General features: G+C 46.5%; 1 protein-coding gene across 8 annotated transcripts in view; it reads right to left on the bottom strand.

Annotated features, from left to right (window-relative positions):
* FARS2 (phenylalanyl-tRNA synthetase 2, mitochondrial) overlaps nucleotides 1-20,465 on the bottom strand; it is a 1,670,666-nt gene that overhangs the window by 1,506,868 nt on the left and 143,333 nt on the right. For 2 of the 8 annotated variants that reach the window (XM_085607206.1, XM_085607204.1), the window contains exon 3: nucleotides 10,211-10,288. The exons of 5 other annotated variants lie outside the window; for them this stretch is intronic. Coding sequence is in view for 2 of the 3 variants with exons in the window: in XM_085607204.1 (XP_085463330.1) it covers nucleotides 10,211-10,228 (18 nt within the window). In the remaining variant the exon portion in view is untranslated. The remainder of the gene's footprint in view (nucleotides 1-10,210; nucleotides 10,289-20,465) is intronic. One more of the 8 variants, XM_085607202.1, reaches the window with a different exon arrangement.

Here is a 20,465-nt window from a genome sequence, read left to right as displayed (position 1 = left end):
CTCAACCTCTTACCCTTTTGATCTACTGAGAAACTGATCTAGTTTAGACATTTCTTCACGGATCAGGTCCACTTTCCAGTAAAACAATTACTCAAACTAAATCAATAGCCACAGAATAAAAGATTGAAAGGGTGCAGCTTCTCCGAAATAACTATACTAGAGTTCAGAAGAGGAATGAGCAATAAAGATTCCTTAAGATTTAGTTTTTATCTTGTAACATTTGATGTGCTTTCAAAGAGACAGGTCAAATATCAGGCTCTGTCTTCTGACAAATTACTGCCTATTTTTTCACATGGAGATTGGGGTTTACTTTTCTCAATCTGACTGCAATTTTGTAGTAGTTTGTAAATTGAACTATGTGATAATCTTGCCTAGTACACATGTGGTGTGAAAGGAAAGGCTATAGGATGTCTTTTTTCACAATTAAATGTAAACTCCTGTAAATTAACTGTACAAATATTTCAAAATATATCACCCTTAAGAAAACACATATGAAGCATATGTTTTGTAATTAGTGTGATGGAAACAAAGGTTTTAATATGATCAAAACAAATCAAGACACTTTACTGTGTGATGCACAAACAATAAATATTTGCTGAAACCCCATACAATATCTATAATTCGTGCCCTATACAGTTTTTTCAGTAAGACTGCAGGCCTCTGCAAATTTTGTGGCCATTTCAATGGAAAATGTGCTGTATGTAAATGACAGTGTGCTTCTACACCATGTTTTAGTAACATATTTGCAATAGTGTGTTCCAAAATGCACCACCGGCTACATACTGCACCTGTACCATGCCCATGCTGAATTGACACGGCTCATTTGCTACACTTGTTATTTGTGTAATTTTGGATTTTTCACAGTACCCATAACCTCAGTGATTTAACACTGATGGCATCACCCACAACTCTGAAAATTGTTCCAGCACCACTGGTAGCCATAGTAGTTTAATTTTGCTTTCTAAAATAAAAAATGAATTGGGGGCTCAGAAACTTCAGTAAGGACAGCATGGGAACCAGAAAAAGGCTTAGCCCTCTAGCATTTCTCAAATTTATAAACAACGCGTTGTCTTAATAGCGAATCATTAAGAGTACCAAAAGGCTCACTTGAGCGTTTGGAGGGGCGTTTGAAAATCTGGCATAAATCAATCGAACAATGAGAACATTGCTGTCTATGAAAAGCTAAGGATGAATTGGAGGTCATCAGTCAGAGAAAATCAATGGTAAGGACAGTCAGAGACTGTGCAAAGTTATGAGAGGTCAACTTATTATATAGCAAAGAAGCAGTTTTGTCGTGCCTTTTTTGAATATTTGTACTGGACCCAAAATGACTGCACGAGCAGACCAATCTGAGAGCCATGGATAAGAAGAATACACAAAAAGAGGACTGTTTAAATAATTTATAATGAAGCAGTCAAGAGGGAGGGATGTCAAAATATCAATACAAGAACAATAGGTATACAACAGGTATAGCGTGGGATCAATAAATTACACCAAAATGTAGACACCCCAAATTTTACCTCAATCAGTTTTCCTACAGTATACTGTATCAGAGAAGATGTGATACCTCAATTTCATGAGGCAATATGTCCCCGCGTTAAGGCACCTCTCAAAGTATCAAATTAGTAGAGTAAACACATCATTAAATAAAGGGTTGAACAGATCGAATGGACCCCACTCAATAAATAAGTTCTAGATAATTTAAAGGGTGTTATTACAAAATTCAAAACTAAGCGTTACAAATTAAATGCAATAAAGACTCTCAAATGCAAAGTTATACAGAGTAGGCAAAAATGAGAGATTATTCTAAGTCCAAATTGGTAGTAAAATCATCAGAAAAACGGACAGCATCCCTAGCAGTATGAAGGAAAGATTCAACATTATTTTTCTCACCCTCAAAATAAAGTGTTGTTTTATACAAAACTCTTACATAGCAAATTAACAGTTCTGCAGATCCCTCATGATACGAGCACCTAAATTAATTCCTTAGCAAATCAGGACAGAAAGAGAAATAGCATCATTACAATAATACATAAGCACTATCCCATTTTCGTGAATAATTATTCTACACCCTCTATGCTAATGTCATCCAGAGATGTTGGAACAAATATGAAACATTTAACAATAAGACTGTCTTCAAATGAAAAGGTCTAGTGAGGAAAACAGAAAACATAGCTACATGTAACAACTTTATATCCACACCATGAAAGATTCACATTGAGCACAATAACATCAATGGGAATAAACCATTATGAGTTGACTGTGCACCATCATGGTTAAAATGGCGTTTTACACAGAAATGTGGACTAGCTAAAGCACATCAATAAACATACTTCCAGGGCATGGCTACGAGCGTCAAGGTGGCAGTCGCACCTTAGGTGTGCTCCGGAGCCCTCCATCATCCGCTCTGCCATCCACTGCCATCGCGATCGCCTGACACCTTGCACCACGTACCTTGCTGCCTGGGGTCCTCCGGAGCTCTGTTTGGGGCGCTGGGCGCTGACTTGGGTCCGCGTGGGCTGCCCTGGTCTCCTGGACCCGCCACGCGGCACCCCTCAAAATGGCAGTCGTCGCCGCGGTGATCCCCGGCCCGTCATCGGCCCAATGCACATCATCGGCGCCGCTTGGCTGAGCGAGGGGTCTCCTGGTGTGGCTGGCGCCCCCTCCGTATTGCTTGACTTGGCCGATCTCCACTCCTGAAGGACCTGGTTGCCCTGGATCCTCGCATGCTAGGTTGCCGGGGAGAGACAGCTGCAACATCGGCCGCTGAGTAAGTGGTGGAAAGTTGGTGGCGCCTGACGGCCTGCAGCGCCTTCGTCCTGGGCTTGCTTGCCCTTCCGAGGCGAGTTCTGTTCCGCCACGCTACGATGCGGCTCCGCGGGATGCCCCTGTGCCCGCCGGCCGCTTGCTGTGACCCTGTCGGACCTGTGTGAGAGGAACCGAGGGCGACGGAGCCTCCTCTGCTGCCCCCGAGGCCTGGCCTGACTTCGCAGGCGCTGCTGACCTGTGTTCTTGGTGCAGCCCACTGGGGGAGAAGATCTATTGTTCCTCCCTGAGGCCCGGGTCGGCGTGGCCGGTGCTGCGGGCCCCCATTGGTGGTGTTTGTGGCCGGAGGCACGGCCACCCCCTGCTGCCCCCGAGGCCCAGACTGACGGCGCTGGCGTCGCTGGCCCCATTGCTGGCGCGCCCCCTCAGGGCCCGGACGGACACCATCGGCGCCGTGAGCCTCCGCCTGCTGCGCGAGTTGCTGGAGCTGTGGTCTTGAGTTGCCCTGAGGCCCTGGCAGACATCACCTGTGTTGCAGGCTGCCACCTGCTGGGCGGCATGACGGGGGCGGCGTCCCCTGTCACCCCTGGGCCCCAACGGCCACCACTGAACTCATGGGCCTTCATCTGCTTTGAGGCCCACTGGGAGTGGGGAGCTTGTGAAATCTGCGTGGGATAGGCCTGCACACGACCTGATCGCCCTTGCTGAGCCCGAGGCCTGAGTCGCTGCTGGGGGCACCGTTGGCTGCCGGTGGGTGGTCGGTCTTTGGCAGGCGGAGTGCTCCTGCGAACTGGCCTGGAGGTAAGGAGTGAGGGTGCTGAGGCATCTGGGTTGGGGTGAGGATTCGTTGGTCGATCGGGTGGCAGGCGGGGTGCGGGGGGCCCCTGGTTAGCACAGCTCCTCTTCCCTCCCCCCTCCTCCTCCCCCCACTCCTGACGCACCTCCTGCGACCTGCGGCCGAGGTGAACCCATCCCGTGAAGTGGTTGTGGGGGTGCGCCCTCCTGGGCCCCTCCTCTCTGGGCCTGGGGTGTGGACGGAATTGCTCGGCCGCCAATTTGGGCGGCGGTGACCACCTAGGGGACGTCCCTGAATCAGGCATGGTGGTCTGATGGCTCCCTGGGGGCCCCGGCCAAAGCTTAGTGTGGCAGGCTTGTGTGGCCTCCTAATCCTTTCCTTAGGCTTGTCCTGGGTCATTGGTTATTGCTGCATTCCTGGGGCCATCTGCCTGCACCGGTCCTTCAGCCCTGGACCCGCTGTGACCCAGGACCTCTACAGCTATTGTGTGTTGCCACCCCAGCAGAGTGCCTGGTGGCCCTGGAGGGGGGGACCTGCGCGCAGCCCTGGATCACTGCCCTGCTCCTTTCTTCTCCCTCTAATCCGGCCGCACTTTTCAGGCGGCGGCAGTTTGATTTGCGTCTGCTGTTTGCCCCTGCTGACCCACTGCTCGCCTGTGCTGGCTTGTCAACCTCCCACTGTGGGGTCTATTTGTGGGGACTTTGAGCCCGTGATTTCCTGGGGATCGCCATGGGCAGAACGGACAGGTCGACGAAGACCCCTGCTACCCAGACGAAAATGGACCGCTTCACCACCTTGGAGGTGGGGGCAACCGGAGGTGTGACTGAACAGGAGCTTCCTCCATCTGCGGATTTGGCCACCATCTTCCAGTCTATCCATGCCTCACAGATTTTGTTGGAAGGCAAGATCGCAGAAGTGCGAGTAGACATGACTCTCATTCGACAGGACCTCCGAAACGCCACTGCTCGGATTAAAGAGACTGAGACACGTATCTCCACTGTGGAAGATGACGTCCAGCAAGTTAAGGGGCAGGTGGCCCGTCTCCAGTCGCACACTAAGGAGTTGCACCGTCGGGCAGAGGATGCCGAAAACAGATCCCGACGCAACAACCTCCGCCTGGTGGGCTTTCCGGAGGGGACGGAGCAGGGCCGAGCAGTGGACTTCCTGGAGATGTGGCTGCGGTCGTGGATCCCGGAGGGCTCTCTCTCTCCCTGGTTCGCGATTGAGCGAGCCCACCGGTCTATGGCCCCCAGGCCGGTGCCGTGACCACCTCCCCGCCCATTCATAATGCGGGTTCTCAACTTCAAAGACTGCGACGCCATCCTGTCTGAAGCTCGCAAACAACAACGGCTACACTATGAGAATGGTGCAATCATGATCTTCCCAGACTACAACGGCGAGGTCCAGGGTCAGCGCCGCTCCTTTGGGGAGGTCAAGCAAAAACTGAGGGCACTTAACATTCAGTATCGGCTTCTCTGCCAAGCTCGCCTGCCAGTGGTGTTCGCGAACAAGACGCTGTTCTTCGACAACCCAACAGAGGCCTGGACCTGTGCTTGGAAGGAGCGGAGAGCTGACTTGGCCGCCTCGCTCCCTTTGCTCCTCAACCTCAGCGTAACCGCTCCCGCAGGTGCCGTGGGCAGAGGAGGGCCTGCTCGGACTCCCCGCCGGGCCACTCACAACAGCCGATATCGCTCTCCGAGGGACCCTCGACCGGGAGGCGCTCTGGCTCCTCCTGCCGTCTGGATGGCGTTGGTGCTTCGCCCGGGCCCTCGGCGATTGACCTCCCAGAATCAGACCTTTCCCGTAGCCCTATGCTCCTGAAAGACCCTGCTTGATCTGGTCTCTGCCCGCTGGGTCTGGCTCCGCGGCCTGAGACGGTGTTTTAGTTCAGAACATTTCTTTTCTTCCCGATGGACTCATAAACACACATCCGGACATGAGGAGGGGTCCTCCACGCTTCCCCATTCCCAAGCATTTTAGTTTGGTTGTTTACTCATTGGTTATTGTTAGGGCGACAGATGCTTCAATTCTCGAAGTGTAGGGTGGGGGTGGGAGAGGGGTTGGGACCGTTGTCCCGTGTTTTGATTTTGTTTTTGGTTGTTTTATTTCCTAGTTTTGCTGCACCAGCTTTCACACAACACCCTGATTTGCATTCCAAGAGACATGCAAACCTCTTTCCAGACACCATGATGCTTCTCTAAGCATCTTGTCTTGGAACGTTAATGGCCTCCTGGACCGTTTCAAGTGGATGGCTGCCCTGCGCTACGCGCACCGCCTTTGTGTAGACATATTACTATTGCAAGAGACGCATTTGCTGGGTAACCACTGCCCCTTCCTAGTGTGTTATGGATACAATAGGGCGTGGCACTCGGGGATCCCGAGGGGTGGCAATCCTAGTGAAGCGCTCTCTTCCCATTGTAATTGTGCAGACAACCCTCGATGCCCAGGGTACATTTGTGGCCATCAGCAGGAAATTACACGGGAGCCCTATCAACCTTGTATCGCTCTATTCTCCTCCTTCAATGCTGGTGGTGACTTTAGCTAAATCTACAGATCTCCTGGCGTCCTTACCATTGGGCCCCACTTATCTTGGGGGGGGATTTCAATGCGTTCTCCTTGCCTGACCTTGACACGACCGGTCCTCCTTCCTCCAGTAGAATTACACAGGCAAAACAATTGAGGAGCTGGTCTGAGTCCCTGGGCCTATGTGATGCTTGGCGTACATAGCACCAATATTCTAAGCAGTTCACACACACTTCGGCAGCGCACCACACGCAAGCACGTATTGACGCCATTTTCGTTCCATCAACAGATTGCCTCACGGTCCAGGACGTCGCCATCCTCCCACGTGGTATCTCAGACCACTACCCGGTGGTGATTCGCACAGGCCCTCCCCCGCCTTCATGAGGCAGACATGGAGACTTAATGCCTGGTTTCTCCAAGACAAGGAGTTCCGGAAGGCAGTGGGTCAGGAACTTAAACAATATTTCCTCTCCAACGATGGATCCGTCTCCTCCCCGGGTGTTCTGTGGGAGGCGGGCAAGGCCACGATTAGGGGGTTCGCCAAGGGCCAGCTCAAACATCAGCGACAGGCCCAAGCAGAACAAATTACCAGTCGTGAGGCGCAAGCGTTGCGCCTCGAGCGGGCCTCTGCTCAGTCTCCAGACGCCCCTGAAGCCAGACTCCTTGCCTGGCTCCGGTCAGAAATCAAGCAGTTGTCGCTGGAGGCGGCCAAACTCCTTTGGCGTTCATCTGTGGCCAGGGTGTATGGCTGGGGCGACAAGAACGGTTCACTCCTCCATTGCCTTGCCACATACCCTAGGGCAAACCACATAATTCCTGAGGTCATGGCGCAGGATAGCTCGTTGTGCCATTTCCCAGACGGGATGGCCCGTGCCTTCGCTTCCTATTACCAGCAACTATACCAGACCCCATCCCTTTCACTCACCAGTATGTTGGAGGTCGAGAGTGACCCCCTCCCCAGCCTAGATCCCATTAGCCAGAAAGACCTTGAGCGCCCCATCACGCGTGAGGAGATAGAGGGAGCGATTGCCCTTGTTTCCTCCGGTAAAACACTGGGCCCAGACGGCTTCCCTCAAGAATATTACATGTATTATCGGGACTGTCTCACTCCACATTTGGCGGGGCTGTTTCGGGAGGCTGATGAAAAGGGCTCCTTTCCGCAGGAGATGGATCTGGCCACCATCGTGGTTCTTCCCAAGTCTCAACCACCCTCGGCACGGTGTGCGGACTACCGTCCCATCTCCCTCATCAACACTGAGATTAAACTGTTCGCCACAATCCTTGCCCAACGACTCAAACCCCACTTGTCTGCGCTGGTTCACCCCGACCAATGCGGATTTATGACCTCACGTGGCACTAGGCATTGTCTTTGCAGACTGCAAGTCGCCCTGGCAAGCCGTCATCTTCTTACTCCCTACCTTGCGATTCTTCTGGTGGACTTTGAAAAGGCCTTCGATTCGGTGGACTGGGGGTTCTTAGAGGACGTCCTTGCTATGATGTGACTCGGTCCCCGTTTTTGTGCCATGGTGAAAGTTCTTTACGCCTCCCCCCTCGCCCGTGTCCGCGTCTTGGTGAACGGGGTTCTGTCGGAGCCCTTCCCGGTTTGTAGAGGAACGAGACAGGGTTGTCCCCTATCCCCCCTGCTTTTCGCCTTGGTAATGGAGCCCCTGGCGCCCATGATGCGGTCGAGTGAGAGTATGCGGGGATGGGAGTGACCCAACACTGAACCAGATAAAATTGCACTCTAAGCAGATGACGTCTGCATCTATTTGGCAGATCCCGCCGGGTCAGGATCTTATTGCCTCTGTATTCTACACCTCTCTTCCCCTACACCTGTCCCGCGAATGTTTCGACTGGCAATCCAACATTCCTCTTCACCGTCAACCCTTCAAATATTTGGGGATATGGATGACCTTGCTCCCTGAGCTCAGCTGGGCCCTCAACGTGGCCCCACTGGTGAAGCGGGTTAAGGCAGACCTCCAGAAGTGGCAGTCATTGCCCCTGAATCCCATGGGGAGGGTCGCCCTATTTAAAATGATGGTGCTCCCCCGTTTCCTCTATGTATTACAAAATACCCCCATCGGCTTTCCCAGAGCCTGGTTCCGTGAACTGGATAACATAGCCAGTAAGTTTTTATGGGGAAAAGGTAGGGCCTGGTTGGCACTCAACATATGTAGGATCCCCTCATTCGACGGGGGACTGCGGATGACCCACCTCTATTTATATAAATTGGCCGCGCGGCTTCTCTCCATACATGATTGGTTCAATGGGGGTTGGTCGGACCCGGCAAACAGGCTCGAGGTCGGAGAGTTGGGCTTCGCCAAGATCCAGGCTATGCTATATGGGGCCCCTATTCCCTCCCGCTTGCCAGAGTTGACACGCTCTGTGCTGCTGGCCTTGCGGGCTGCACTGCGACATACCACATGGACACACGCGTTAACCCAATGCACACCCTTGTGGCAAGGGACCTAGCTCAAAGAAGTCAATGAATTTCAGGGGTTTAGAGCCTGGGATTTGATAGGCGATGTATGGGTGGGGGATCACATGCGGACCTTCGATAACCTTCAAAGCAGGTATTCCTTACACCGGTCACAATTCTATAGCTATTTGCAGTTACGCCACGCCCTTCACACCCACCTTGCGACTGGCACACGCCTTCCTGCCCACAGTCCACCTGAGGCCCAGATATTGTTTGGCGACCTGGGCAGGGGTGGCATCTCCCGCACCTACCGTACACTGATCAATAATGCCCCCACTTCCTTGGACCGACTACGGGCTCAATGGGAGGGTTGGGCAGGCACCTTAGACGAGGAGGGCTGTGAGACGCCCTTATGGCTTCTAGGACGGTCACGGCCTCTGCTAGATTGCGCTTAGTGCAATTATAATTTACATGCTGCATATCTCACCCCGATGCACCTCCACCGGGCCGGACTTAGCCCATCCTCTGCTTGTGCCAGGTGCAGTCACGACCCCGCAGATTTTTTTCATATGGTATGGGTATGTTCCCGCTTGGAGTGATTCTGGGGGGAGATTGAGGAGGAACTCACCGAGGTTTTGGGGTGGGAGGTCCCTCATGACCCAAAGCACGCGCTCCAGGGTATCACTGAAAAATTGTTTTACACAACGGCAATGGTGGTTGCAAAAAGAGACATTGCGGCCTCCTGGAAGTTCTCCGAACCTCCGTGCGTTGGACGCTGGAGGACTGGGGTGGATTGGTGTGTCACGCAGGAGAAGGTCATGTACAAGGCTCGTGGGTGTCCTAGGAAGTACCACAGGGTTTGGGGGAAATGGTTGGGGGAGGTGGAGTAGTCATAAAGGGAACGTCCAGTTTTATACTCCTATGTTTTTTACTATTGCTTGTAAATCTTGTGGTGCTGCTTCCCTTTTCTAAGTCCTGGAATTTTACGGTGTTAGGCTGTAAGGCTGGTGTATTTTCTTTATTTTGTCAATCAATAAACACAAAAATGTGTTTATAAAAAAAAAACACTTCCATACATCCTAATTAGTTTGTTTCAAGAGCAATTATGTTAATTCAGCTCATATAGGAAGAATTGTGTGAAAATGCTGAGTACACATTGTTAATGATGCACAAAAAACATAAACCCATCAAATTCTCCTACACCAGTTTGCAAACAAATCGCCAAATTCATCAAGAAAACTGACGAAGTACCAGAATGATTATAAATGACATGATAACCAAACGAGTTGATACATAGATAAAATAAGAACAGGGAGAGGAGGAAAAGATAAAAAAAAAAGAAGAGTGTAAAGGTACAGTGCAAGGCTTCAACTGCTCTTCGCAAGTCTTCTGCTGGCACATTACATAGCTGTCACTGACCAGCAGCCAGTGAACAGCAGAACCAGGGCCAAGAAGCAATGTCCAGCAGAATAGAATGATATTTCTTGTCTCCCCAGTGTCTGGGCCGCCACATGCATAGTATGCAGTCACAACAAGAAAATGTTAACAAGAATTGGCAAACCCAATAGGTCTCGCCCTTTTCCAATGCATTTTGCCGAATCTTTTGAGCACTGGCGAAATGAAAACTAAAATGATCATTGCCAATGCTTAATAGCATCAGCAAAAAATAAAAAATAAACTGAATAATAATGTACCGGGAAACTTACCTTACCAAGAATGCTCATTTATAAGTCATAACACTGGCTGTCATTTTTTCTTTACCTTTACAAGGTAGCGGGTGCCATCTTTGAAAGGTTAAATAAAAAATATAATCACCAAACGCACCTTATTTAGAAAAAAAGCAATTTGTTAGAAATTTGCACCTGCAGAGCCCTCCAAACAAAGAAATAAAGACAAAAAAATTAAAGTAAGAACAGAATGAGGAGGGGTAGGCGAACTATAGTGGAATGGGGAGGTGCAGGAATGCAAGTAAACACTGAGCGGCAGGAGCAACAAGTACAGAGTGGGGTGATGGGACCGGGTGGGGGAAGAGTTAAAAAAAAAAAACAAAGCAACTGGAGGGTGGGGAGAACAAACGGATGAGCTTGAGGGAAAACATGAAGAACACAAATGTGAGGGGGAAGCCGCACACTGGGATAAAGCAAGAAAACACAGGAGAACTGCAAGTAGAAGACAAAAGTAGTAGATTGACAAGAAAGCTAGCCAACGTTAAGTAGTGGGCTGAGCGTTAGACCATTCTAAATAAATGTACTGTAAGCAATAGGTTATCCACAAACAATAGCTAAAAGCTGTCTGCAGGCAAGATCTAAAAATGGGACAAAAAGAAAGTTTGACATGTAGGAATGTATGAAGTCTAAAAGGTGTGCTTTCATGCAGGATTTGTATCTGTAGAGCAGAACATTATGAACATGAAATATAATATAATGTTTAGTTGGTAATTGTGAAAATAACTATCATCTTCAGAAGGGACAGGGAGAAAGAGAGCAACAGGCCTTTTATATTTTGTTGATTAGGACTGCAGACAAGGTTTAAGGATTTTGGGCAATAGCAAAAAATCACCTCATTGCAGTAGTATGAGCAAGATAGAGATCGGCACTCCCAGGTAGTTTTTTGCCAACAAAATGGCAGCTATTAATGTCCATTCATCCACATCAGATGGAAATCCTAAACAGTGTTTGTATTCTCCATCACTTGATGCCTTACTTGAAGTATCAACAGCTGAACAAGATGATAGTAGAGAAGTGAAGTGGGTACTGAATCATTACATGTATCAAACCAAAAGTGTCTAAGAATGTCCAAAACCCTGACAAATTGGCTGCTAAAGGTACTGTGTAGAGTGGATGACCGATTCTTCTGCAGAGGAGCTAAGGTCTGAACAAGTCTGAGGCACTCCGTACAATACAGGATAGCTGGTGGCCAATGTACTAGGACATATAAATCCGCAAATCGTCCTTTAGAAATTAAAAATGTATTTCTTGTTGTATAGGCAAGAAATAAAGCATACATTTGTTGGGTTGCCTACAACAGCGATCTAGAAAGATAAGTGAGGGGGCACTCAAGGGACATAGCTTAATTTGTTATATTCTTTTTAGACATGTAGCATACACCCACAGGGGCATCTTCACACTTACGCAACACTAGAGAATACACATGACCCCTTAAAAACCAAAGCCTAAAATTAACAAAGCAGAAGTGTCTTCAAGGAATTCCTAAAATGCTTTTGGAAGTAACCAATGTGAAATGGGAGATCATTCCACAAATTGGGCTCTACAGAGGAGACAGCATACCCTGAGTGAGAACCCTTGAATAGAGGAACACAATAAAGTATAAAGCAGTGAAATCCATGACTGCAAGGAGTGAGCCGGTCAACAAACAGGAAAATTGTCACTGAAGCATGAACGGTCCTTGGGTTAAAAAACGTCATGCTTCCCGCAAAGAACCTTGAACTTAATTCTCAAGTTCATACATAAGCAGTGAAGATGTATATGTGCTGCTGTCACATGATCAAATTTCTTCAAATGGGCTACTTTATGGAAAGGAAAAGATGCATCGAGCTCTAGCTTTAGAAGGAAATAAAAGTAAGAGTACAGGCACAGCAGCCTTCCGAGCAGTGAAACCAGCAAAAGCAAATCAGCTGATATTTGCTTTAAATGAAATCTCATTATTTAACAGAACTTTTGTAGACGTTATGTTATATACACATTGTAGTGTCTTGTGAGTTAACAGAGACTGAACCCTTTTGGCTCCTGATGAACTCTGTAGAGCTATGGCGTAATGAATAGAGTGTAAAGCAGTGAAGGCTGCTTTAGAATGTTGAGTTCGCAGTTACACACAGACAAATAAAGACGTATGATACCAAGCTCTGTGCGAGGCGTAATCATTTACGGGTACCCTGGCTGGGAAGACTCTACAAAATAGGATGAGATAGGGGATAAGTAACCCGAAGATTAGACAGTGCTCTCTCAGAGAGTTTGGTGTGGTCCAGGAAAACTGCTCTTGCGTACCTCGTGTGCCGTAGTGGAAGTTCGGAATCAACACTGAATGCACGTGGAGTCAAAGCGCAGTTCCAGCCGTTGTGAAGCTGTTGTAAATGAAAGCATTTACAGAGAATCTACAAGTCATTGATCAAGAACCTGTTGGTCAGACCATACATAAAGGTATTGTTCTACTATGCAACATAGAGATATACCTAATATGGAGTGATAACGCTGTCATTACAAGTGCTGCCAGGTAGAGATTAGCCAAGTGTCAAGAAAAGTACAAGGCAACAGCCACCCTTTTAAAAGTGGGCAAGGAGAAAGTACCAACGACATCAATTTTTTCTTATTTGGGGGTTTTAGTGGATGATCGCTTGAACTGGGGGCCCCTCATACAGAAAAAAAAGGGGGAGATTACAAGGGTGAATGCCGCTATTTTTAACTTCGCTACCAAAAGGGGTAAGCGCCCAATAGCGGCGATGTTGAAAATATATCAGGCTAAAAGTATTGCTACTGCCAGCTATGGGGGTGAAATCTGGGGGTATAAAGCTACAGATGCACTGCAGGTGGTGGAGAACAGTTTTTTAAAATGTCTCTTAGGGGTGCCTAGTGGCACATCAAACTTGGTGGTTCATGAAGAAATGGGGATGCCGTACTTATACGACATACTGGCTTTGCGTCCACTGGTGTTTTGGCTGAAATGTTGGTTAAATAATGACTTTGCTCTTAACCATCAGATTTTAAGGAAGTGTTTAAGTCTTGATCACATGCTACGTATACCATGGCTGAAATACATCAAGGGGTGTTTTGAAGAGCTGGGGCACCCGGATCTCTTCTCAAAGCCTGATTCTATTACCCCTAAAGATGTGGAGTTTGTAAAGAAACCTTTTATCAGCATAAAAAAGTTTGAAAGAGATGAGTCAGAAATTGGAAAATCGAGTGTCCGTAAATTTGTGATGCTTAAAACAACCCCTTTTACAGAGCCATATCTTCTGGGGCCATTGTCGACCCACAAGCATTTTTTACTCTCCAGGTTCTGATTGGATTTCTTCCATTTATTACTTGCTGTTCCAAAAGGGAGCTGTAGAGGTCAGGTGTTAGCATCATGTGGCTGCGACGGCCTGTCTCCACAGGATTTGCTACACTTTGGGACATATGTAGATAATTTTTATTTACCGATTCATAAATACCGAATTTTACCGATCCGGTATTTATGAATCGGTAAATAGTATGTAGGTAAACATTCTGTAATTATTACCGAATCGGTAATATTCGGTATTACTGATTTGGTATTTACCGAATCGGTAATAATGCATCCCTTCCAATTCATTCCTATGGGCCTGGAGGCCCATAGGAATGAATGGGAAGCCATTCACTATTACCGATTCGGTAAATACCGAATCGGTAATAGGGGGAGCATATTCATGGGTGGCAGGTTGTCACATTGACACCCTGTTGCACCCCTGAATCGTGCATGTGTGCACATGTGGCGCACATACATGCCCTAAGGGCATGTATGTCTGCCACATGGCACTTTTCAAAAAGCACAAAATTGCATTTTAAAAGGTATTCGTTATTTAACATCAACTTGTATTTGGTGGTAAATAACGAATCCAGAAACCAAAAATGCACTCACTTGAGTGCCCCCTACATAGGATTTCAGGATTCGGTAATTTACCGAATCGGTATTTTACCGATTTCTTAAAATTCCGATTCGGTAAATTACTGAATCCTGAAATCCAGCCACCTACATCTCAATTGCCTAAATACCGGTCGGTAACAGGATATTTACCGATTTTCGGCCGTTACCGACCGGTATTTAGGTACCTACATATGGCCCTTTATGTTTTTGTACATTTTATGAAGTACCTCGTAGACATGTTTTTTAACACCGCTTTTAAAAAGGTTGAATTTTAACCAGGTTCGTCCAGTCCTTTTTTACTTGCAGCTGCTGCAACCAGATTGTATACCTTTTAAAGTAGGTTTCCTGAAATCCACATTGAAACTCAGGTCTTGTATGGACAGCTAGTTCCCCCTCGACGATGGTAGGCACTCCCCGTCATCACCCTATGTAGATGATTTTTAGCCATTGTGCATTCTGATCTCTCTCCTTTTATTATTCCTGTATTGTGTGTATATATTTTATCGGAACTGCATGTTTTATTTGTAATGTGGAAATGTGTAACTTTTATGGTTTTATCTTAAAACCGAATAAAGTTGTTTTTGATTTGAGTTGAACAGCCAAGTGCATGAGAACGCTGTGGTTAGATGCAGACAATTACATACTGTTAAAGTACTTACCAGAGTCTGGAAAAGGAAGGGCTCTACGACCTCGGCGGCGGGCAAAGAGACTCCAGAAGAAGCACCGGGGTTGTGCTAACTGAGCTGTCCAATACCTGTTCCGGCACGCCATCAAAGTTGCCGGGTGGCGGCTCAGAACCACATCAAAGGTATCCGAGAAAGAGAAGGCCTCCAATGGAGACCAAGCGAAAGGTCATCATTGCACAGACTGTCCATGATGACCCAGAGGCCAACACATCATAGGGCCTCAGAGATGGTGTGGATAATCCAGGGCTTGGCTGATGTCAAAGAGAACTCGATCCCCAGCGTTATCCACTCCCACAAATGGTTACAATGCTGCCGCTTTCTTGAAACCACCATCATCATTCCATACTACCGAAAAGCAAAATTTTGGTGACCGATGGAGTACGTGGAAAGTTATTTGAAGATTTAATTGATGAGACTGATAACAAATGATTATCAAGTACCTCAAAAACCTTGTTGGTGATGGCGTAAATGAAGCTACAAAGAAAATGCAATGACCTTATGAAGAAATCACATGCCGTCAGGTTAAAGAAACTTTGAATCTTAAGTTCAATCCAATGCCAAATGTTGACTATGACAGATATATTTTCAGTCAAGAACAGAAACTTGGCGAAACCATCGATGAATTTGTAGAGAGACTTTACGGACTCAAAAACTTTAAGTTCAATTAATTTAATGGCGAAGAGGACACACGTCTCAGGGTCATTGATGGATGCTTCTTTGATTCATTCCGACGGCGGATGCAGAGAGAAACTCTGGGTCTTGAACGAGTGTTAATAGATGCTAGAGCTGAGGGGCGTGCCGATCGACAAGCTGCTGACATAGAGGCCAGAGGTGCCCAGAATGAATCAGTCATGAGTGTGAAAAGCAAGTCACAACAAAAGACTGAGCAACATAAGGTGATGTCTAAAAGTAAAAAGAAGTTATGTTTTAGATGTAGATTTTCATTTCCGCCACAATGACAAATGTCCTTTCATTGGCCAGATATGTAAGGGCTGTGGGAAGAAGAACCATTTTGTGAAGGTGTGCAAAGCAAAGGAAAAAACAAGTGTGACACTGCACGAAGACAAAATGACCGCAGGAAAGTTCCAGAAACAATGCTCAATGCACACCCACAAGGCCCAGGGGAGATGTCAGGTATGACAAATCGACGCTGAATGAAGTGGATTGTCATCTAAATCATGGTCACACAGTTCCTCCATATCAGTATAAAGTGAAAATGAAGAAGATGGTTGTGCCATGTCGATGTTTACTTCAGAAATGCTTGCACATGCATGTTGGACTGGCCGCCTGTGAAGAAAAATATCAGTCAAAGAAAAGTCAATATGCCAAAGCACCAAAGTCATTCAAACATTGTCCGAAAATTACTCAGAAAGTAAATGGTTGTTCAATACGTTTTATCATCGATAGTAGGGCATCGATAAACACTATGCCTGAGGAGAAATATAATGAATTGTATCCTTTACCACAACCTATGCCGTTGAAAACCAATGTGCATACATGGGCTGTATCGACACTCCTAAAAAGTCAAGGTTCATTTGTAGTGACATCGAAACTCAAGAAAATAAAAGAGCACGCACCCATCCATGTGTTTCAAGGCACAGCGTTGAGTGCCTGTCTACTCAGCTTCAGCACAGCTGCTGATATGGGACTGATTTCTATGAACTACAACATGATTGCTCACCATGAAATACTAAGTAAGCTCCCTTCGTTGTTTCATGGTTTGGGAAAGCTTAATACTATGAAAGTAAAATTGAATATTAATGAGGACGTCCGTCCTGTTGGTCAGAGACATGTTAAGGATCCACTAACCTGAGTATTCACAATTGCGGGAGTGGTCAAGGTCCACTCAATCTCCCCCAGAACCGACTCCACCCAATGTTATCGGAAAAACATAAGTGTGGCTGGTAACTGCCCTTATGGAGAAAGGATGAGGTAATTGGAGGACCACACTGGACGAGGACTCTCTAGCACAAAGTTGTTCAGGGAATCCCCTTTGGAAGATACTATCTATAGAGACAATAAAAAAAAATGTAATTAGTGCATACAAGTATGCCTCCTTAGACCCACCCACACGGACTACAACTCTGTGTTAGATCCCTCTCAAAAGTCACCAATAGGTATCATTGGGAGGAGAGTTAACCCCACTTGTCCTCTCCGTAAAAAGCGAACTGCCAATAGCCAAGGAATAAAGGAATAAAAAAAATAAGGCTCCTCCAAGAAGTATAACATGATTACACAAACAAAGAACTAGAGAGACCCCACAGTCATATATGCGGCTCCAACAAGGTCCATGGACTTAATTAGCCAGTGCACTGACCTTTATGTTCTCTCACATAGAAATCCAGGGGTCCAAAGAAATAAAATATATTCAGCGCGAGAGGGCAGAATTCCACAGCAACCTGCAAATCACCCTTGTAGGCAAAGTGCTGTTAGCTGGTAGGCAGTGCAGCCGTAAAACATGATGCAAAAAACCAAAGTAAATCAGAGGAAGTTCACGGGAGCAAGTGGGCGACAGAAAGGAACAAGACAATAAGGTTCCTGCATCGAGCCGCGAACGATACCGCAGCTGTAACCACAGGATATCCAGAAAAAGGGACGCAAACTGGAAAAAACAACTAGACCATCACCCTCCAAGGCATAGACTCAGAAAGTAGCAAGGGGGTGTGGCCACAGGAGACCGAAGACTCAAAGCCAGGCACAACGTTGAATCTGGCTGCAGGTTTTATATTGTGTCATGGCCCTTCCCACTAGCAATCACGATCAACCCGACTGGGAGGTCGGCGTGAAAAAACAGCACTAAAAAACAGGACTCAACACAGAGACACAGGTAAAAAAGTAGAAAGGGGTTTGAACACTAGCAAAATACACCAACAGTGAACCACAACTGATGCCCTGTACTGTCTTTCCTAAACGGAATGATGACTGCGCTCAAGGAATGTTGCACGGGGCGTAACAAGACATAGGCAAATTGCTTTTCATTTACAAGATGCTGTTGAACAAGAAATTGAATCGTTACTTAAGCATTAAATCATTGAGCGTTCTTCTGGTCCAGCGCCATGGGTTTCTCCCATCATGGTAGTGCCCAAAAAGGATAGTGAAGGAGCGGTACGCATATGCGTTTACATGCGTCAGCCAAACAAGGCACTTGAATGACAACGAGCTCTAGGTCCACACATTGCTGACATGATAATGCAACTGAATGGTGCAAAGTTCTTCTCTTGCCTTGATTTAAATAAAGCTTATCATCAGTTGGAACTTGAAAAGGATTGCAAGCACATTAGAACCTTTTCTACACGTGTTGGTCTGTTTCAATAAACAAGACTTAGTTTTGGTGTGTCATCTGCTGCAGAACTGTTTCAAGACGTCATACAACGTATCATACAGCCTGTTATGAATAAGTTCAATTACAGTGATAACATTGGTTTTTGGAGCTACAGGTTTTTGGAGCTACACAAAAACAACATGATAAAGCTCTTACACAAATATGTCGCTTACTTGCCGAAGCAGGTTTGCCTTTGAATGCAGACCAATGTGAGTTCCATAAGACAAAGCTAAAATTCTTTGCCAATATCTTTTCCGATGGGGGGTATGATACTGGATCCTGCTACAGTGCAAGCGCTGACAAATACTGATCCCCCACAAGCGTTTTCTATGGTGCATTAATTTCTTGGCATGGTCAGCTACTGTTCTAGATAAAGACAAGACTTTGCCACTGTAAGTGCTCCATTGAGAGAGTTGACGAAAAAGAAAGTTTCATTTCAGTAGTCCCATGAATGTGATAAAAAAATTAAGAAAATGAAACAAGTAATCGAGAATGCTACTAAAATGGCTTATTTCAGTCTGAAACTTCGTCCAGAGGTTGTCGTTGACGCTAGCCCAGTGGGGTTAGGTGCAATCTTTGCAAAGCACAGCGAATACCCAAATGCTCGAAGGTAAATAGTGGCATATGCCAGTAGGAGTTTGTCCCAACCACAACGTGCTTACTCACAACCTGAAAAAGAGAGTTTAACTGTAGTATGGGCGTGTGAACACGTCCATGTATTCCTGTACGGAAAGCCTTTTACGCTGGTAACTAAGAAATCAAGCTTTACTAACAAATGTTGGCAATCGAAAGACCAAAATGCCTCATCGCATTGAATGCTGGGGAGTACGGCTACTAGAGTACAATTATAAAAATGTGCATCGTACCGGAAAGGATCAGAATCCTGCTGACTACTTTTCCAGAGTGCCCATTCAAGGTCAAGACACTCCATACAAGTCAGCTGAAGCTTAAATCAACTTCATTGTAAAATCAGTCACACCAGCTGCCATTTCGTTAGTCCAGATTATCACTGCCGCGAGCCACCACAGAGACATGCTAAAGTTGAAAGATATAACTACACATCAGTTGTGGAACCAGCACACTCGACCTCTCACCAGTGAGGACTAATATCAAAAATACAGAAATCTCAAAGATGAACTGTCCATAACTCAAGAGGGAGTTAAATTGCGAGGGGTGAGAATCTTGATTCCTAAGAGTCTTCAGCAGAAAATGATTGAAGTGGCCCACAAAGGACATAGGGGAAGTGTTGCCATAAAACGAGCTTCCGTGACCGAGTCTGCTTTCCATAGCTCGATGAGCGAATTGAGAAGGACTTAAAGGCCTGTCATCTATCGAACTGCCTATCTATAAAAGTTACTCAACACATCCTAAACAGGTCAGAACTCCCAAAGTATGCCTGGGATAGAATAGCCATTGACCTTTTCGCTCCATTCAACAATGGACACCACTTGATGGTGATTGTGGACGAATTCTTGTGATTTCCTTTAACTGAGTATCTCATATCCACCACTCAAAAACAAGTTATTGAGAAACTGGATGGCATCTTACAACATGGGGTATTTCAGCCATACTCAAATCTGACAATGGTCTGCCTTTTAATAGTCGGAGTTCAAAGACTTCTTAGAGCATCTGAGTACAAAGCATCAACAGAGCGCTGCTCTGTGGTTGGAGGCCAACGGACTGGTTGAAAGATTGATGAGGACGCTAAAGAAAGCCTTGCAGTGTGCTACACTTGAAAAGCTCAATTTACAAACTGTGTTAAACTCTACATTGTGATCTTACCGTTCAACACCTCACTCGACCACCGGTGAAAGACCGGCAACATTGATGTTCAGGAGAGCAATGACAACCAAGATAACACAGTGGGCCAATCAGAAAGAAAGAGATGAGAATGCAACTCATATGAGGGACTTGGGTCCGAAACAACAAATGAAAACATATTCTGACTGAAGAAGACATACAGAAAACGTCGACTTCCAGAGAGGAGATAAAGTGATCGCATGTCAGATGTGGAAAAGAAAATCTGATAATCCCTTTGATGCAGAACCTTTCCAAGTGATTTCGACCACAGGACACATGGTGACTTCCCAGCGCCCTCGGAAGTCTATTACAAGAGACTCTTCTCTCCTTCAGAGTTAAATTCCTAATTCACCAGATATCCATGGTGAAGGCAAAACTGATTCTGAGGCACCAGTAACTGCTGCTGCCTTTTCACCATACCAGCAGATCTTCGGTCACGATGGTGACTAGTCTCAACTTCGCACAACACGTTCATGTCAAATAATTACAGCACCAAATAGATTAATTGAAGAGCTTTCAATGAATATACGTGTA

This window comes from Triturus cristatus, chromosome 5_2, assembly GCF_964204655.1.
Source record: "Triturus cristatus chromosome 5_2, aTriCri1.1, whole genome shotgun sequence".
Taxonomy (NCBI): Eukaryota; Metazoa; Chordata; class Amphibia; order Caudata; family Salamandridae; genus Triturus; species Triturus cristatus.
This window is presented reverse-complemented; position numbering and strand designations above follow the sequence as displayed.